Genomic DNA, 19254 nt, shown 5'->3' with positions numbered 1-19254 from the left:
CCTGTGTTCCGAAGACTCGGCCAAGTTTGTAATCCAAGTGCCTGGCGGCCTGGCTCTGGCAGCCCCTTGCTGCCCCACTCTCCTGCACCCACATTCCAGCCGTCCCCTCCAGCCTTGGGGGCCTCTGTGGAGCAGGCCTCCAGCTCAGTGCTTCTTTCCACACTCTGGCCCCCTTGGGCTGGTGGGGAGAGGTCTCTGTCCCAAATGGCTGTAGGAAGGGCTCCCCCAGGACTGGGAGTGAAGGTGAGGACTTCAGCCTCAATGATCTGACTCTGAACTGGGGGGCTCCCTGGGGCAAGGGGACAGATGCCCACTCTCCCCACTGTGTGGCACAGGGAAGGCCATGCTACGTCTGTGAGCCAAGGGATCATGGGCTAGTTAAAAATTTTATAGTGCACATTAAATTGATACTAAACTATTAAATTGTTTAAATGCTCATATATGTACCACCTCAAATTATCCCATCCACCATAGTACCCGTTCCCTCTGCCTGGGCTCCTGCTTGTTTTAACCACATGGCAAACTGCACCTGTATTTTCAGGCCTGAATCAAATGTCATTTTCTCTGAGAAGCCTTCCTGATTTCCCCCAGGCAGAAATAATATCTCCCTCTTCTTGATTCCCACAACAGTACCTACATTTTCCAGCAGAGCTCCTATCTGTCCCTGGTCTCTGAAATGGATGAATGGTTAGATGAAGGGACAGATGGAAGAATAGAGGGAGAAATTAATGGATGGAGGGAGGAAGGGAGAGAGGGGTGGAGGGAGGGAGGGAGGAATGAATGGATGGATGGAGGGAGGGATGGATGAATGGATGGAAGGAGGGAGGGAGGAGAGAGGTGGGGAGGAAAGAATAGATGGATGGATGGGTGAAGGGATGGAAGGAGGAATGGATGGATGGAGGGATGGATGGAGAGATGGATGGAGGAATGAATAGAGAGAGGGATGGACGGAAGGATAAATGAATGGATGGGGGAGGGAGGGACGGGGGGAGAGAGGAATGGTTTTGAAAAAATTGGACAATGGGTGTGGGGAGGGACCGCCTTGTTTAGTTACCTGTGAGGCAGGCTCTCAGTGTAATAGGGATGGAGAGGTTGGGGGTTGGGGGCTGGCAGGTGAGGACGCCAGAGGTACTCACCAAATTTTGCTGCTTTAGCTGCCGCTGCTGCTGCAGCTGGACCAACTCCTTGGGGGAGGGGAAGGGGAGAGACTGAACATTGTGCCCCTGCATCTCCAGAGGCCACCTGTTCCAGCCCCGAGAGAACCAACCCTTTCACATATGGGTGTGGGTGGGGCTTCACAGCAAGCAGAGGTCGATAGAGCCGCCCCCACCCAGGATCCTTCTCCAGGCTCAGAGGGACCTGGATACACAGTGGGCTGGCTCCAGGGCTCGAGAGCCTGGGTGATTAGTGCCCTTTTGGCTGGCAGTGAGGGGAGGCTTTCCTTACCTGTCCCTGTCGGGTACCCAGCCTTGCCCGCTGCACCAGCCACTCCTCCGGGCCCGTAGCCTGCGAAGTAGAGAGGCTGAGCGGGAGGCTGCGTAGATGGCACTGCAGCTGTCCTCCCTGCTCTGCCCTTCCTGCCCTGCCCTGCCCTTCGGGGCCTGGGCTCCCCAGAGTCTCCACCACACCCCTGGCCAGAGTTAAGGCAAACAGAAACGTGGGTGTGGGGTGGTTATTCTCATTTTACAGACAAAGACACTGAGGCCCAGAGAAGAAACGGGTTCACCCAAGGCCTGGTGATAAGCACGAGGGCCGAGATTGAGAACTGGGTTGTCCGAGTCTGAGCTCCCTGCTCCTTCCTTAGGGGATTCCCATTCTAAGACTCCACCCCTGCCCCCTCCGCAGCTGGGTGCTCTCCTAGCCCAGGGCGAGGACCCAGCTCCTTTGCAGCTGGAGAGAGCTGGAAGCCCAGCAGTCTAGGAGGGCCTTACTCACCAAAGGGCAGCTTCCCAGTGCTGTAAGGCAGTCCATAGCCACCTGCGGAGGGGCCGGGGCGGGCTCAGGGGCTGCTTCATGGCAGCCCCATGCCTTGCTGGGCTCCCACTACCTGGGTGGACAGACCTACTCCCCCAGGTACTGAGTCTGAGACACCCCCTGAGGGTCCTGAGCTGCTCACAGAGGCTCTCAGGAGAGCAGAGGCCTGGGGTGGAGGAGGGAGAGGGCACCCCTGCCCCAGGGCCCAGTGGGACACCCATCCCCCATCAGTGCAGGCCTGCCATGGCCCTAGAGTCTGAGTAGCTTCCTGACTCCCCTCCCCAGCAGGGAATATCTCACGTATGAGCTGATTGCAGGGGTGGGGTGGGCTGACGTCAGAGGGGTCTTTCCCGTGAATGGTGTTTCTTACCATCAACAAGATGGTTTCCCATCAGGGCTGTGGGTCTCTGTGCGTGTGTATGCCTGTGCATGGCGTGCATGTGTGTGCATCATGTGCATGTATGTGCACGTGAGTCGGGCCAACTCCTGCAGCATGGCTTCCCCATGCTTTCCTTTGCTGATGACGGGAAGTGTGCTGCAAGACCCAGGTTTCTTAACCTGCCCCCCAGGGACACCAGTAGGCAAACAAGTGCCTCCCACAAGCTGGCCACTCAGCAGTGAGGCCTGGTAGGTGGTGCCTCTTGGATCCTCCTCCTGACTTACCTGGCAGCTTGGGTGCCTTGATGGGGTACCCCAGTGGGACTCCAGGCTGCTGTACCCCAAAGGGTCCAACTCCTGTGGCAACAAGGAGAGCAGAATCAGGTCCCCGCAGCTTAGGCCAGCAGCCCCTGCTAAGCCTCCAGTCTCACACTTTCTGTTCAGACAGAATGACCTCGCACTGCATCTGGGATCCATCCTGCCTCCACGGCCTTCCTGCCTCTGTCAGCCTTCGCTGAGCACCCCAGCCCCCCGTGGGGGCCACTTCCTCTGGGAAGCTGCAGGACTCTCTCCTTCCTGGGGCTTGGGCCACAGTTCGGGCCCGCAGCCCTCACTGATTTTAGCACAGACTGGTGGGTTTTCTGGGCTCATTTGGACTGCTAGGCAGAGGGGTTGGGGTGGGGTGGGGGAAGCAGGCCTGTGAGTGATGCCACTTTATGCTGAAGCCAGTCCAAGGCCTGGAGCAGTAGGCATGGGGAAGCTGGACAGGCCTTGATGAAATTCTGGGTGACCAGCCCCTCCCAAGAGCCCCTGCCTGGCTGGTCACCCTGCTGGCCCGCCCGCCCCGTGGGGGACCCAGCTTTGCCTCACCTGGGATTCCAGCAAAAGCTCCACCTCCACCTGCAATGACAGGAGCCATTCTGAGTCCTGCCATCATGGACGTAGGGCACAGGGGCACCACTGGCCGGTGCCAGGCAGCACTGAGGGCCAGGAGGGCCTGAGAGTGGCCACTTCCGCCCAAACTGCCCAGCTCATGTTGCCCTCACACTCGCTCGGGATTTCTGAGAGGTCTGCTGCCCCCTCGCCAGCTGCACCAGGGCTGCAGCACAGGAGGTGCCCACCCACAGGGCCCTGAGCCCCGGGTCCCCACCCCAACCCCAGCCAGGCCAGAGGGGCCTGAGAGTGGGCAGAGATTCCCACCATGGACCCCCCAACCCAGCCAGCGCATACCTGGGACCTTGGGTTTGACTCCTGCTCCAGTGGGAACCCCAGGGAGCACTCCCACACCCGGGAACCGAGCTCCTGAGGGGGAAAGAGGGCTCTGGCAGCGAGGGAGGGGAGGCAGGCCTCGCAGGCCCAGCCTGGCACCCACACTCCCCTTGGGTCACACCGCTGGCCTCCTGAACTGACCGTCAGTGATGGGCATGGCCCGTGTGGTGGCAGGGGGGCCTCTTTGGTGGTGACCTTCCTTCCCTGTCTGACCCGAGGCCAGAAGACCTGAGATTTGATCCCGTTTCCTAGCCACGTGAGCTTGTGCCTCAGAGGGCCTCGCCTCTAAACTGGAGTTAATTTCCAGGCACCCTGCCCACCCGCACCAGAGCAGGAGGACAATAAATGCTTGGTGAGTGGGATGCCTGTGCCCTTGGGGCTCTCTCTCAATGTCATTCACAACCAAACGCAGCAGCCCTCTGCTATGGCCCGGAATCTCGACCTCTAGCTCTGGTGCTCCCATTGCCCCTGTCTCCCCTGGGTCTGGGCCATCTCGGCGAGAGAGACAAGGGGAGGGACACTCTGTCAGCAAATCCCGCAGAGCAGCCAGAATCCGGGCTTTTGGGGGAATCCAGGAGGTCACTTGCTGGGTGGGGTGGCCGGGCCCTGGCAGGGAAAGGAGGTTGAGAGGGCAGCTCTGAGGGTCTCCTGCAGGGCGGATGCACTGGGTGGGCCCCCTGGTGACTCACGGCTTTTGGGAAACAGCTGGCCACACTGGGGATGTTGTGTGTCCTCCTTGGGGCCCACCTCAGGCCGTGACGATGGTGTGGGCCTGGGCCTGGGGTCAGGGCTTGGGTGGGGCGGGGAGGAAGCTGACTGGCCTTTGTGGGGAAAGATGACCAGGGGCCTGAAGTCTGTTAGCCTGAGCTTTGGTGCTGGTCAGGACCCAGGGCCTATGGTGGCCTCGGCATGGGGGGATGTGAGGGGCCACCAGGGAGGCTGCCAGGGATGCTGTCCTTGCTATGGGGTCCCCTTCTCCTCCTTGCCCTCACCTATGCCTGGGAGCACTCCACCTGGGTATACACCTGGTAGCCCCACACCTGTGGCCAAAAGAAAAAGGAGGAGTCACTAGCAGCAGCCAGCCTCTGAAACCCCTCCCCAGCCTTGCCCTCCTTGGTGGGTCCAGGGCTCCCTAACCAGCCCCCGGGTGCCCAGCAGGAACAGCCAGGGACACATGTGGTGGCTACAGCCTCCTCCCACGAGTTTCAGAAGTCATCTGCAAACGTTCCTGTGCGTGGATTTATCTCGTCTCCTGGAGCCTGTTTACATGGCCGGCCCAGCCCACCTCAGGGCTAACAGCTTCCAGATGTTCCTCCCTGCTGTGTGGACTCAGACAGCCTTTTGTTTAACCTGAAGTCACTTCCTCCAGGGCTTGGTGCAAAGGAATGAGCCCCAGATGGGGGTCAGAGCACCTTGGGCTCACCCCAGCTCTGCTGTGACCACTGAGGGCCCTGCTGCACTGACTTTCCATTCTGAGCCTCAGTCTCCCCATCTGTCACCTGAATGCCTGCCACAGAGCCTGCCTCTGAGGTCTCCTTCTGCTCCAAGATCCTGGAAGGAGGGCATGGAAAGTCGGCCAGGGCCCCTCTCTCCCATTTCAGACAGGCACCTCACTTTGGGCCTGGCCCTCTTCCCTGCCCTGCTGTGGCCAGGCCTTGCCCTTCCTGCCCAGTATGGAGGTGTGGCCTCTGCCCCTCCCTGGCCGCCCCACTCCTGCCCCAGGGACTCCACACTGACCGGGCACTTTCCCAGGCTTCCCTACGGCGCCGGCTCCGACTCCCACTCCTGCCCCGGGCTGAGGCACCACCGCACCTGCATGGAAGGGGCTGCATCAGAGCAGGTTCCACCCAGGCCTGCAGCCTTCACCCAGGCAATTTGGATCTAGCCACCATACCTGCAGACACTCCTAAGCCACCAACCCCACTGACACCGGCAACACCACCAAGCCCAGCACCTATGGGGCCAGGAGTGGGAGAGGCCAGGGGTCATATAAGAACAGGGGCAGCTGGAGGGCCCTGGGCTGCACATGGAGGGCCCAGCGTTGAGGTCTGGCCCTGCCACCACCTTACTTTGAAACTTGGGCATGGCTGGTTGCTTCCCTGAGCCCCAGTAGATTAGAGATGAGGATCCCGCCTGCCTACTTCCCAGGAAAGGTTCTCAGCAAAATGGAGAACCCAGGGAGGCCGGAGGGCTTCCGGCATGTCCCAAAGAGCGACACTCACCAGCCTTGGCAGCTTTATAGGCTGCAGCAGCACCAGCCACTCCGCCAGGCACCAGAGCACCCGGGAAGGCGCCTGCAGGAAAGGCCCCAAGCCCTGCAGGGAGGAGGAGGGGGTGAGGTCCTGAGCCCCAGCCCACCTAGCCCTGCCTGGCCCGGGAGGTGTATTTGAGGCCCTTCTGCAGGACTTCCATGCCAAGCAACGACTACTGCTCCCAGGACCGATGTGGATGCTGGAGCGCAATATGGACCAGGCCGCTCCGCTCAGCCTGACAAAGCTGCAGGGATCCTTTGGGGTCCAATCTCTACACCCTCCTCCTCCAGAAAGCCTTCCTGAAGCCCCACTGAGTGGAGCCACTCCTCTGGGCTCTGAGGGCTTCTCCCATCCAGCCCTTATCACTTCCTTCTAACAGCACCCAGGACCCAGCTGGGACTCCCTCGTGCCCTAGGCAGCGGCTCCAGGCAGGTGGTCTCAGGATCACCCCCACACCAGCGCCCAGGACAGGCCTGGCCTGCGCCCCTGTACCCCACTGCCCTCCACGGCAGACAGATGCCCTGGGCTTGGCTCTAGCCCCCAGAGGGCATCTCGCCTGGATGTCGACACTAACCTGCGCCAGGGGCGACGCCCGCGAGCCCTCCAACACCTGCAGGGAAGAGGAGAGAGAGCCAGGTGAGGACAGTCTGGTGTGGGGCATCCTTCCGGGGCCCAAGGTGGGAGGGCTCTCGTGGAATGGGGGCAGGAACCGGGCAATGCTGTGGCCACTCAGGCCCCTAAGCTGGACTCAAGCCTTTGGTACTTGGGGGCTGATTCTGATAAAATAGCAGCTGCTGCTTAGCGACTAACTGCTCTGTGCCATGTAGATTTGATGTGCCGTGTAGGCCCTCCGTGACATTCCTGGACCAGGCCGTGTTTCCCCTGGAAGCACTGCCAGCTGATGGGGGACCCAGCAGGGCTTTCTGTAAACGCTGAAGCTGAGCAGAATCTGCCAGCAAGACCTGGCCAGGCCTTGCTTGTTCCCACCTTGGTCCCCCCTCAAGGCCTTTCTTTTGCTTCCTTGCAAGGGTCCCCTGGCTCAGCCCCCTCCCCTCCTCTGTATCTGGAGCCCTTTCTGTCCCCCACCATCTATCTGTCCGTCCATCTAGCCTGCCCTGCAGTGCAGGAGCCTCCTTGCTTGCAGACAGATGCTAGGATGTTTATGAGAAGCCGAGTGGGTCCCTCTGGCTCCCTCCTTCTCACATCTGGGCCCCATCGCTCCTTTTCCCCCTCCAGGAGACATTCCAGGGCCTTGGCTAGGCTGATGGGCAATCAGGTTGGGTTTGTTTCCAATTATGTGAGAATCTCTCCTGCAAGCACCAGTCCTGGCTGCCAGGGTCCCAAGCCCAGGGGCGGCCCTCTCTGAGGACTGACCCCAAACTTGGGGGACTGCTGAGCCCTGGAGGGTCTACCTGGCTTTCACTGGGTGTGGTCTCTCTCCCCCTACCCCATTTCCTACTTGTGTGAGCTGGCCCCAGCTGACACCCAGCCAGCCCCTCTGTAAAATGGGTCTCCAGCTCCGGCCAGTCTCCCTTCCGGCAGGTGTGGTGTGGGGGTCAGGCTGGGCCTGGGGTATGGCAGGCTTCACTTCCCAGCCCTGCAGGCCCTGTCCCTGCCCAGCACCGTCAGGGGCTTCTCTCAAGCCAGACCTAGTTCCTGAGCTCCAACAGGGTAGGGGACACTCTGGCCTTTCCTGACCGCAGAGAAGCTGGGAAAAGAAGATGGGGATCTAACAGGAAGTGAGAAGAGGCTGGGCCGGTGGGGGTGGGGGCAGGCAGCCCCTCTGCAGCCATCTGCCCTTTCCCTGTGCTCCCCTCAGCTGTCTGGTCCCAGGGCTGTCCTTGGGCGTGACACACCACGATGGCATGTCCTCCTTCCTGTGGACTCCCCTGGCCCAAATGCCCCGAGAAGTCCAGCTGGTGGAAAGGAGGAGAGACCTTGAGGATCTGGCCACAGCCGAGTGCCCAGGGCCCGCCGGCCCAACCCTCTCTCTTCCTGGAGTCAGAGAGCTCTGGATTCAAATTCTCCCACCCCTACCTACCGTACACGTGGGAGCCAGTCACTTCACCTCTCTGAGACTCAGTTTACCCACCTACAAAATGACCAGCGTGTCCCTGACCTTCCAGGACCAGCGGGCTTGTGAGCAGAAAGCACCTAATGTGTTCAGCTGCCAGGGCGCCCAGTAGGTGTCCCCCGCTCCTTCATGTCCTCTCAGGTGGGCGGCTGGCCTCCAGCTGGTGCTGGGGGTGTGGGTGGTGCTGGCTCCCAGCTGCCTGGTCCCCCACCGAGAGCCCAGGCAGGGCAGGCGGCTGAGGCCCACATGGAGAAGCTGCCAGGCCACCCACCCTCTACTTGCCAAGGGATTAATTGTTCCCAAGCATGACACATGCTGCCTGTGCCTCGTGCCATCCCGTCCCGCCTGGGCAGGCCCGGATGTGGGGAGCTGCCGGGGGGTGGGCACTGTGGCCCTGCCTTGGCCTTTGCAGCCCTGAGTCCTGAGGCTGAAAGATGACCTCAGGGAGCCGTGGAACCCAGCCTCTTTTCATCCAGTCAGATGTTCTGCCTTTGCTTCTGCTCTGCTCCTTTACCCCAAGCTGGAAGTTCTTTTGGAAGTCTAAACTAAATCTTTCATTAATACAAGCATCGCTTTAGCAACCATGCATTATGGGACGCTGCATGCAGTTGTCTGAGTCTTCCCTCCGGTGTTTAATCACCACCTGCCGGGTGTCCCCTGCTGCCAAGGGGATCAACCAATCCCCACGCTAGCTTTGCAGTCATGGCCTCCACAATCTGGGTTTTCTCGGCTATGCTGGGTCCTAATTCCATGCTGTCGTTTCTCTAGGCCTTTCCTGCATTCTCTCTTCCTTCAAAGACCCTGTGAAGATGGCTCACCCCTCCAGGAAGACAGGATGCAGGATGAGCATGAATCCCAAGGGCTCCCAGCCTTGCGGACCCCACAGACCCCGGGGAAGCCCTGGCCCAGCTGCCTGCCCCTGCTGCTCTCGCCTGGCCCAGCTCTGGAGTTTCACAACCCAGATGGGCTTGCAGGGAATCTGGGCCTTGAAGATTCATTTGTGCTTGGATCATGGAACATCGGGGATTTCATAAGAGCTGTTGGACATCCAAAGTGTCCTGGAGCCTCGGGCCTCAGAGCCAGGGAGACACGGAGCAGTGCTGGGGTGCCGAGGCCACATGTGGAGCATCTCACGCTGATAGGGCCATAAATCTGGATGGAGACACCATTTCCTCCACCTGCTCCATTTCTACTGGTGCTTCCCAGGGGGGCCGCCCTCCCCCTTGCCTAGGGGTGTGCTCTTTGGAGCTGATGGTGGGCCCTAGAGGCAGATCCAGGCCCCATAGGCGAGGCCAAGACAGAGCTAGCCACATTTTGCTGGAAAACTCTAAGGTCTGGACATAGCTGGAAGGGGCCTGGGATCAGGAAGGAAGCTCACATGGGGCCAGGGTCAAGATTCAGCCTGGGGGTAAGCTCAGGGCTTATTCTGGGGTCAGGATAAGGGCTCATGGTGTCATCAAAGTCAGGAATATCTAGAGTCTTGGCCTGTGGTTAGAGAGGGCTTGGTCTGGGGTCAGGGGACCATCCAGGCAGACTCTGGGGCCCACCGTCTGTATCTGAGTCCCAGAGGAATGTTTACAGGCTTGGTGGCCATTGGAACATCAATTCCTACCTGTGTCCCCAGCCCCTGGGCTGTTTCTGAAACCCTGTGCAAAGGGGCCAGGGCAGCTGGGCACATCGGCACTCACAGGGTGGACCCTGGACACCCCTCACACAGGAAGGACATCAAGCTGTCTCCAGTCTCCTGTCGCCGGAGCCCTGGGCTTGGTCCCAACCTGGTCATACCTGGGGGCTGGCTCTGCCCACTACTCTCCTCCCTCCTCCTGCCCGCTGGCTCTCTTGACAGGCGCACAGCTCTGTGGCCCTCCCCTCCTTGCCCTCCGGCCCCTCCGAGTGCTCTGAGGCCTCCAGTCTTACCTGCCTTGGCTGGTTTGCCTCCAGGTCCCAGTGCTGTGGGGAAAGAGACGGGAGTGAATGGGAAGCACCAGCTTGCCTGTCCCACTATTTATCCCCCCAGGGCAGAGTGAGGGTATAGTGAGCTCTCCCTCCCCAGGTCCTAAAAAAGCTGCTAGAGCTGGTTTTCCCCTTTGGACAGGGAGCTGCTGGAGCCCGGTATCTAGACGCTGGGGTGGGGAAGCCAGCTCCCGCCCTGATTTGTGGTTTGCGCTCTCTCAGACCCAGTTTCCCAGCCTCCAAAGGAGATGATGATACCCACTCAGCGGGCTTTGCAGGGATGCTGGGAGGATCAAAAGAAACATGAAAGCAGGCGGGGCCACCAGGGAAAGAGTCCGGGGGAGGGGCAGGGGGCGGGAGGCAGCGGGCTCCAGGCCGCAGTCAAGTCTCCCACACTGGACGCCGGGCCGTGAAACGAGGAGGCCCTTGTTGCCTGGACCTTCTGGGGTTCTGAGGTGCCAGGACCTGTGTGGGCCGGAGTGATACCCAGAACCTGTCAGAAGGGACCAAATTTATTTTCTGAGCTTACCTCCTACTCCCAGGCCTCCGAGACCAGCCCCTGTATTGAGAGAGAGAGAAAGAATTAGTGTCCCGCCAGAAAGCCACCTCTTGACCACGCTCAGATCCATTACTGCCCAGCTACGTGACCTCAGGCAAGTCCTAGCCTCTGTGAGCCTCAGTTTTCTGGTCTGTCTCATTGGGCCAACAGTAGAGCGCCAGTTTGTTCCTGGAAGGATGTTGGTAGCTGCCCTCACTTCCGCATCACTTCTGAACACTCAAATACTTTTTAAGTGTTGAAAACATTACTCTTGATTTTCAATCAACTTTAAAGCATTCTACTTTTTTCTAAATTAAAAGAAAGTATGGCTCCCCCCCCCGCCCAACCCCAATGTCATTGCTCCATCGTTCCAACATCCTGCCCATTTTCTTTTTGGGGCTCCCAGTCTCCAACTGCACACAGTTGTTGCTTTTATATCATTTTTACTTGAAAAAACATTTCACCGTGTTGGACAACAGGTAGTGTGTTCATACTTTTTAGGAGCTGTGTATGATTTTAGAGCGTGCTTAATCACACCCTCCAATCAGGTGTGTTTCTTGTTTTACATTTTTGCAGATAATACTCCTAAGAACCTTGTTACATACGGTTCTTTTTTTCACTTTCCAATGATTTCCTTTGAATAGATTCCCAAGAGTGGGGTTAACGGTTTGAAGACTGTGAAAGGCAGGGATGCGTGAAGGCACCCACTTTCCTACAGTCTCGTTGTGTTTCCTCTTTCAGAAAATTTATGCTCTTAATAGTCGTAAAACAGAGTCACAGAAACTGCTTTTTTAAGTAGAAGCAACTTGTGGGTTCTCTGGGGTAGGTGGCCAATGTCCTTCACTTCTGCAGGGTCAAAATGGGCCTCTCTTAGGGCTGTGATCCCAATCCGCCTTACGGGGTGGCAGTTTCATGTATGTTACCTGGGAAAAAGACTCCTCCTGGGACTCCACCAGGAACGGCCCCTGGGACCCCTGGAAGGAAGCAGGCAGAGTCCTCCATTAGCCGGAACTAATAAAATCATGGTAACAATGACGATGATAACATTGCACGTCTACAAAGCAATTGATGTTTACAAAAGCGTTTTCACAGTCACGTTCCTCAGAATGGCCCTGTGAGGTTGGAAGTGCTAGGATTACTATCTTCATCTCAACAGATGTGAAATCAGGCTCAGGGAGGTTAAGAGACGTGCCCAGGGACACACAGCTGGAAAGAAATAGAGCCCGCATTCAAACCCAAGCCACTTGTCTGAGTAGGACGGTTTGCATGGCGTTACCTTCTTCTCCTCTCCCCCTGGAGAGGGCCCGGCATGGGGCTGGTTCTGAGCGCCGTTTGCCTTTTGCTGGGCAGCCAACTCTCTCTAGCCCTGAGCAGCATAGGGAGGGGCCAGAGTGGTGGGAGGGCAGGCTGAGCTGTGACAGTGAGCTGAGCAGTAAGGAAATGTGGCTGCTGCCAGCAAAAATGCAGCCATTCCCACACTGATAGGACGGCTCGAGGTCAGCGTCCTCAGCCACTGGGCAGCAGTGGTTGGGTGGGGTTCTGGCTGTCTGACACAGAGCTGTCTTAGGAGGCGCCGGGGCCCGGAGGGGGACACCATGAATGAGCAAAGTGAATAGTTTCCTAAGGAAAAGCTAATTCACTGGCCAGGCCGGGGGCCGTCTGCCCGGCCGAGATCACGGGTTCAGTCCCCACGGACGAGTGAAACTCTCACTGGGGAACGCAGTGATGCTGGGCCCCAGACCCAGGCCTGAGCGTAGTCATGGCAACAGCCGATCCTGGTGCAGACAAGCTCTGACTCCACCACCACAGAGTGGCCCAGCCTTAACAAGTGGCCTTGCCAACGCCCCAGCCTGAGCCCCAGCACCACCCTCCTGAAAGGGGCACGGGGGTGGGGTGGGGGGACAGCGTCTGGCGGCTCTGCAGTTTGTCCAGAGGCCTCCTGGCCAGACGTCTGGCCGCTGCAGCCTGGTGATGCTGCACAGCTGGGCCTACTGGCCCCAGGGCCCAGTCAGCCTCAGCCTCAGCCCAGTAAGATGGGGGATGCCAAGCTGTCATGGCCACCCAGTGCCAAAGCCCCGGCGCCAACCCCCCAGGGCCTGTGACCCCCCAGGAACTGCAGTCCAGGCCTGGAGCGTGCAAGAAATCTGGGTAGAGCCTTGAGGGCTCAGAGCGGTGGCCGCAGGAGGCTGGTCCTGCTGGGAATGAGTGCTTCGGCCCTGTCATCGGCTGCCAAGCACACACATGGCCTGCCTGCAGCCTTTGATGCTGTCCCTGGCTCCGGCCTCCAGCTCTGAGCACTGTCTCTTCTGTGCTTTTCCCTGTCGTGCTCCAGGCCTTTCTCTGCCTCCGTCTCTCTCCCTTCTCCCCTTTCTCTCCCTCTCCCTCCTTCCTCACAGAGCCCTCTCCTCACCTCTCTGCTCCCGGCTCCAGAGCAGGCTGCTGGAGAAGTCTCGGGGTAGAGGGAGCAAGTGGCTCAGGACAGACCCACCTGGCCTCTAATCCTGGCTGTGCGACTTCTTACCATCTGCCTGATCTTGGGCAGGTCACTTAACCCCTCTGAAGCTCAGTTTCCTTTTTGGCAACGTGGGGCTGATAACCATTGCCTTGCAAGCTTGTTGCAAGTTGTTGAAAGGTTCCAGTGAGAGACTTATGCTGCCCTGGACCTGGCACACAGTGACTGCTCAAAACAAACAAACAAACAAAAGATAGCGACCCTTCGAGTCCACTTTGCTGCACAGTGCATGGCCTGGGGCCAGGTATACAGGTGTTCAATAAATGATGGGTGAATTTGGTGGAGCACAGGCAAGGATGTTGCCTGTGGGTCTGGGTCCCACCTGTTCCATCCCCAACCCCTCTAGCGGTCTCCTTACCTCGGGCTGGTCCAGCCCTCAGGCCTGGCTGAACCCCCACCTCCTCTCCTGGGGTTCTGTTCCCCTACACCCGCCTGCGGCTGGCACCCCCGCCCCGTGCCTGCCAGCTCCCCCTCTGCTTCCCCTCTTCCCAGCACCTGCCCCTCCCTCCCCAGCTCTCTCTGCTTCCACTCTCCACTCCACAGTTCAGATCTGAACAGCATCTGCCAAACTCTGTGCCTGAACCATGACATTCTGGGGAGCTGGAGATGCTGTTGCCATTTTGCACTGAGGAAATGGAGCAGGCTTACTGGGTGTGAAGGATTTCCGGCCTGCCTCCTCTCCTCAAGTGTGGGAGAGGTGAGAGCAGAGGAAGACAGTAGTTAACCAAGGGCCTTCAAGATGCAGCAGCCTCCTCTCGTGCTCCAGTGGGTCGTCTTCCTTCCCACCTCCGCTCCTTGGCCTGAGCAGCTCCTCCTGCCAGGAATGCCCTCTTCTCTCTCCAAGTCCCCTTTCCACCACGACTGAGCTCAGATCCTCCTCCTGCCCTCTCCGAGCCTGTGGTTCTCACTGCTCAGCTGGCCCCAGCTTTTGGCCTGGAGCACACTTGTCTTGTTTTATGTGGGTTTGGCTGGTTTCCCCGGCTAGCCCAGGGTGGAACTTGTCTCTTGCATCTTAAAATCATGATCCTAGACTCTCAGGGGTCATAACAATCTTCTGGCTTGGGCTGAAACTCCTTCTGCAAACATCCCCTTGTTCTCCTGCTTGCATGCTTCCAGTGACAGGAAAATCACCACCTCCCGATGCTGTCGGCTCTACCAGTAGAGAGGTTTTTCTCCTACTGAGATAGAATCTGCCCCTCTGCCTCTCCAGTTCTGCCTCCCAGAGCCCCACAGACGGAGGCTCACCTCTCACCCACAGACAGCCCTCAAACACTGACCTTTCCTTCAATATCTCTTCCCAATGTGACCCCAATATCTCTTCCACTGTGAAGCCTTCCTGGATTTCCTGGGATTCCTCCAGGCCACCCCTTCCCCCAGTCCTGTCTCCTTCCTCCATCACTTCACACTGCTTCCCACTAGACAGAAGCTGGTGTGAATAGCCAGAGAGAAAATTGAATCTTATAAATGTGCACTAGTTACAACGGTCAATCAGCCCAAGTTAGCGAATTCTGAATAAGAAAATACATCGTTTTAAAAATGCACATTCCCACAGTCCTCTTCTTTGATGCATTTTTGGCAGCTATGACATTGCTGGACCCTCCCACCGGCCCCAGGAGATAAGTACGGTGAAGATGTTTCTCCCCATTTTACAGCCAGCAAGAGGAAGCGCCTGGCCCGGGACCCACAGCCGACCTGAGTCACACGCAGGGCCTTCCGCCTGAGCCCTGGGCTCTAGGTTCAAAGATCTGGGAGAAGGCTGTTTGGGAGTGAGCAGTGAGCCAGCGGGCCTGGCAGCGGGCTTTGCCAAGTCCAAGTCCGGGGGGCCGGCCTGGGAGCAGATAAGACCGCACGAAGCTGTTTGTTGTTTGCATGGAGAAAGGCTGCCAAGGGTTTTTCAAAAACAGTCTGTCCTCTCGTGGGTGACTCGGTCCCCTCCCTTTCCGGGGCATGTCTGCCCTCGTGCCTGGGCCCCAGCAGATGCAGAGGGCAGGGTCAGTCCCTAACCCAGAGGTCCGTGGCCCTGGAGGCTGGTCAGAGTCACCTGGGCAGCCTTGACAAAACCTCCACGTCCAGCTTCCTGTCCAGACCAAAGAAAGCAGGAATTCTTGGGTGGGACCCTAGCATCGTTGTGTACAGTTCCCTGAGTAGCTCCAATATGCAGCCACAGTTGAAAACCCCTGTTCTAAATCATCTTCAGTTCCGAAAGGAGAAAAAAAAACTAATAATATTCCTGGGGATGGGGAGAGAACTGCACTTGATTTAATTGTTCTCTCTTTCTCTTATTAAATGGCCTGGGGATTAGGGGCAGCTGGTCCTCAAAGCTACCTTTGACACATCCTAAATGGGTCTAGACTACCCTTTCCAACACAGAGTCTTCCTGGGGAGCCCCTTTCTTGCCTCCACTGGCAACACGGTTCTTTGGAGCTGGGAGCTCATGGGAGTGACATCCTCTCGGGGCTGGGGGAAGCTGGGCTCCCCCAGGACAGCCAGAGGGGTGGCTCCGTGTGTGTGTATATGCATCAGTGTGTGCAGGTGGGCGTGTGGGGGAGGGTGTGTGTCTGTGGCCCCCTCCCGCCCCCTCGATCTCTCTAGACATCGGTAGGCTCTGGGCACAAACACCAGAAGACCTCAGCAATTCCCACACCCCTTATTTGGACCCAGCTACTCTACCACCTGGGACAGAGCTGAGATTTATGTTTGCAAGGAAAGAGCAAGGCCTGCCAAGCATTTGGCGCTGTCGCTGAGGGCACAAGGAGAGGCCGCATTCTGCTCCGGGGTGTGCCCACCCTAGAGGACTCGGCCCAGGCCTGCGCCTCCCCAAACGTTGCCTAGTACCTGGCCTTCATCGCCTCATCCTTTGGCCCAGGGCAGAGAGCTGTCTGGTTCTAACCCTCTGGGGTGGCCTTAGCCTGCCTGAGCATCAGTTTCCCCATTTGTAAAGTGCAGATAATAATTCTCAACTCCCGGGGTTCCTGCGGGGATTCACTGCCGTGTTCTAGGTGGAGGATCTGTCTGGGAAGGCAGGTGTCCAGGGGCGCACCTGCGGTGGGGGCAGCTTCAGGCAGGCCCAGAGCTGCTGCTCGTGGGCATTGGGACCGCTGCTCCCCGGGCTGTCTCGCTTCCCCTGCTGGGCCCCACCTGCTGGTGCGCACGTCCCTTGGCCGCAACCAGGCCCAGGAGCTGACCTCTGCGCAGGAAGCCCCGACTCCCAGCAGTCCCGCCCCGCCGGTCAATCTCGAGGAAACAGCTGCTGCTCCTGCCCAGCCCCCGACTCCAGCCCTCCGGGTGACCCTCCTCCACCCTGTGCCCCCTATGCTGGCCCCACTGAAGGTCTGGTTCTCCTGGCAAGGACTCCCACAGAAACCAGACCCCACCCAGGCCACCCCACCAAACGACGCACCAGCCTGCACCTCTCTCTTCCCATGGCCAGGAGCACCTCCAGGGGCCCCCAGCGGGACACTCCCAGGGTCCCCCAAGGGGCATAGAAGCCCCATGGGGGGCACACACCTAATGGTCCAGGATGGCCCTGAGGTCCACTCCACCAGCCACACTCTCTCTGCCAGGAGAGGGACACCTTCCTCAGCTTCCCTGTCCTTGCTGTGTCCCATACCACACACACACACACACACACACTCACACACACTCACAGTCACACACAGAGTGACAATCCACACCTAGTGACACACCTGGACACCAGATCTCCCACGGGTACGTGTCTGTCAGGTAGCGGACTTTTGCACATGCTGACAGGCACTTTCACATACCCTCCATGCCCCTCCCAAACACACGCACACACTTGTCCAGGGAGGAACCTGTGAACAGACATTCACCCCTCCCAGAAACCTCTTCCACTATTTGGTGACATATTCGGGCATATACACACGGGCACACCTGTGCCATAGCATCCAACACACTCGTTCATGTGTGCTTGTGTGCACACACACATACGCACACACACAGAGTCACACACACGCTCAGAAGTCCCTCCTCACCAGGGACAGACCACAGTGGCAACTTTCCAACCTGCAACCTTGTAATCAACTTAACCCTGACCTTCCTCAGAGGGGTCCTGACTTCTCAGGGGAGAAGGAACCTGCTGAGGTCACAGCTCACTGCGGCTGGGCTGGCCTCCAGTGCAGGTCCCCAGCCCCCAAGGCAAGTGTGCACACCCGCCAGGTCCACAGGTGTGCAAACTGCCGGTGCCCACAGACCCAATGGAACCCCACTGGCTCTTCCCCAGCGTGCTGCCGACCCCCGACTCGGAGAGCACTGGGACAGAGCAGAGGCCCCGCAGCTCTCCTGGGGCAGCAGAACCTGGACCCTGGGTTGGGAGCATCCTGAGTCATTGGGCGTGTGGGTGACAGGTCCCTCTTCAGCTCGGGCTGGCTCCTAGGAGGGGCAGGTCCAAGGATCCAGTGGCTGAGGGGCTCCTGCCTGGGACCCCCTGGAGGACGCCGGGGGTGAAGGCGTCCTCTTTTCATCCGTCAGTCCAGCCACCTGGCCGGGCAGCCCGAGAGCTTCGGGCAGCTCCGGGGACAGGGCAAGGCCTACCTCCAGGCTGCGAGGGGTGGACGATGGACAGCAGGAGCAGGAGGACTCCGGGCCGCAGGGCTGTAGCTGTCAGACCCGCCATCTCGGGGAGAAATGCCCCAGCCCGCTCTCCGCGCCTCGTTTTATCCCCAAAGCGTAATTGCTGCCTCGTAGGCTGAGGGAAGGAGGGAGGGAGAGAGGGCGGGCGGGAGGGCGGGAGAAGGGGGAGGCCTGGGGGAGGGGGCTGCAGGGAGGGGGGCAATTACGAAAGGCCGGCTCCCAAGCCTCCCAGGCTGGGTCGGACTGGACTGGACTGTGGGCTTTTTTCCTTAAAACGCACATTCGCGCGCACGCACACACACACACACACACACACACACACACACAGTTTTCCCCCATCGCTCTCTCTTTCCCTCTGTGGCTGTTCTCTCACTGCTGGCCCTGTTCCCGCCAGAAAGTGCGAGGGGGGCCTTTGCCAGGACAGCCCTCGGGAGAGGAAGCGGGAGGGAGGGCCCTGCAGCCCGGCCAAAAATCTGGCCCCAGCCAAGGCCTGAGTGGCCAGGCCCCCGCCCCTCTGGCTGGGCCCGGGGCCCAGTGTGGGGACACAGGCCAGCTGTCCCGCGCCTCTGCCCCCACCCCGGTCCTCCAGACTCCCCCAACACCCCCACAGACAGGCCCTGCCCAAAGCTGGGGAGGGAGGGTGTTGGGCAGGTCTGAGGTCTGGGGCCTGGGGCCAATGTCTGCAGAGGTCAAGGGGCAGTAGGCAGAACTGCCTGGAAGGTGAGATCCCGTAGGTGCTGCCCCGGGGGGGCATCTGGGGGAAGGCAGGGGGACCTGATGCACTACAGGGCTCCCTCCTTCCCAGGCTGAGGTCACAGTCTCCTTTGTGAAGCTGGGGAGAGGGCGTTGGGCAGGTCTGGGGTCCATGTCTGCAGAGGCCAAGGGCCTGCATCGGAGTTAGGACCACGCTGATGCTGTCCCCTGAGGCATCTGGGGGACATGTGGGAGACTGTGACACACCACAGGGGTTCCATTTGTCATGGATCAAAGTTGCAGTCCCACACACAGGCTTGTGCTGGGCAGTGTTTGGTGAAGTTCAGGCTGGATCCCCAAGTGCCTTGCAGGGGACCAGGGGGCTGCAGAGCCCACTCAGACTGACAGGTGGCCCAGCTCCCCTTTATCACTCGGGCCCCACCTTTCCCAACACTGAGCATCGCTGGCACCCAGACCTGACTTGGGAACCCCCAGATGCAGATTCTCATCCTGCCCCAGAACGCCGGGGGCCGACATCCCTCCAGTGGCCAGGAGGGGGCGGCTCTGCGCTGAAACAGCTGGGACCAGCATTTCCAGGACTCAGGCTGTTCTCGCCTCCCAGGGCAGGATGAGGACCCTGGGGAATTACTAGGGTTGAGGGGGCAGGAGAGGGTCATGCCTCCTCCCCCACCCCCTGCCAGCAAGTGGGGAAGAAATCTGGGAGGCAAAGGACAGGAGAGAGAAACTGGTACTTGCCCTAAGCGTGGCCTGTCAGGGGAAAAAGTCGAGGCCCTGTTCTGAGAGCATTTCCCCTACACCCAGACGGAGAATGAGGGGGCACACAGCATTGGCTGGCAGGAAAGGAGTTAAATGACCCCTCCTCCGGCCGGGAGCACTGTGGCCATCTGCAGGCCTAGCAGGGGTGTCCAGGAGCGGAGATGTCAAAGGCCAGGCATTGGACTCAGGTGTACCCAGGACTACATTCTGGCTCTGGCACTTTCTACGGGGACCCTTTCCTGGA

At 59.2% G+C, this 19254-nt stretch overlaps 1 protein-coding gene across 24 annotated transcripts in view; it reads right to left on the bottom strand.

Annotated features, from left to right (window-relative positions):
* Window positions 1-17939, bottom strand: part of ELN (elastin) — a 32170-nt gene extending 14231 nt beyond the window's left edge. For 3 of the 24 annotated variants that reach the window (XM_023655463.2, XM_023655462.2, XM_023655466.2), the window contains exons 1-14: window positions 17502-17899; window positions 11362-11412; window positions 10430-10459; window positions 9865-9897; window positions 6448-6483; window positions 5844-5936; window positions 5359-5433; window positions 4614-4661; window positions 3583-3654; window positions 3223-3252; window positions 2638-2709; window positions 1936-1977; window positions 1447-1506; window positions 1137-1184 (exon numbers count right to left, since the gene is read on the bottom strand). In XM_023655463.2, coding sequence (XP_023511231.1) covers window positions 1137-1184; window positions 1447-1506; window positions 1936-1977; window positions 2638-2709; window positions 3223-3252; window positions 3583-3654; window positions 4614-4661; window positions 5359-5433; window positions 5844-5936; window positions 6448-6483; window positions 9865-9897; window positions 10430-10459; window positions 11362-11412; window positions 17502-17583 — 772 coding nt within the window. In that variant the 5' untranslated portion in view covers window positions 17584-17899. Of the gene's footprint in view, window positions 1-1136; window positions 1185-1446; window positions 1507-1935; window positions 1978-2637; window positions 2710-3222; window positions 3253-3582; window positions 3655-4613; window positions 4662-5358; window positions 5434-5843; window positions 5937-6447; window positions 6484-9864; window positions 9898-10429; window positions 10460-11361; window positions 11413-17501 lie in introns of all 24 variants that reach the window. The other 21 variants (XM_070231719.1, XM_070231726.1, XM_070231720.1 and 18 more) reach the window with 14 other exon arrangements.
* Between the last annotated feature and the right edge of the window lie 1315 nt (window positions 17940-19254).

The sequence above is a fragment of the Equus caballus genome, chromosome 13, assembly GCF_041296265.1.
Source record: "Equus caballus isolate H_3958 breed thoroughbred chromosome 13, TB-T2T, whole genome shotgun sequence".
Classification (NCBI taxonomy): Eukaryota; Metazoa; Chordata; class Mammalia; order Perissodactyla; family Equidae; genus Equus; species Equus caballus.
This window is presented reverse-complemented; position numbering and strand designations above follow the sequence as displayed.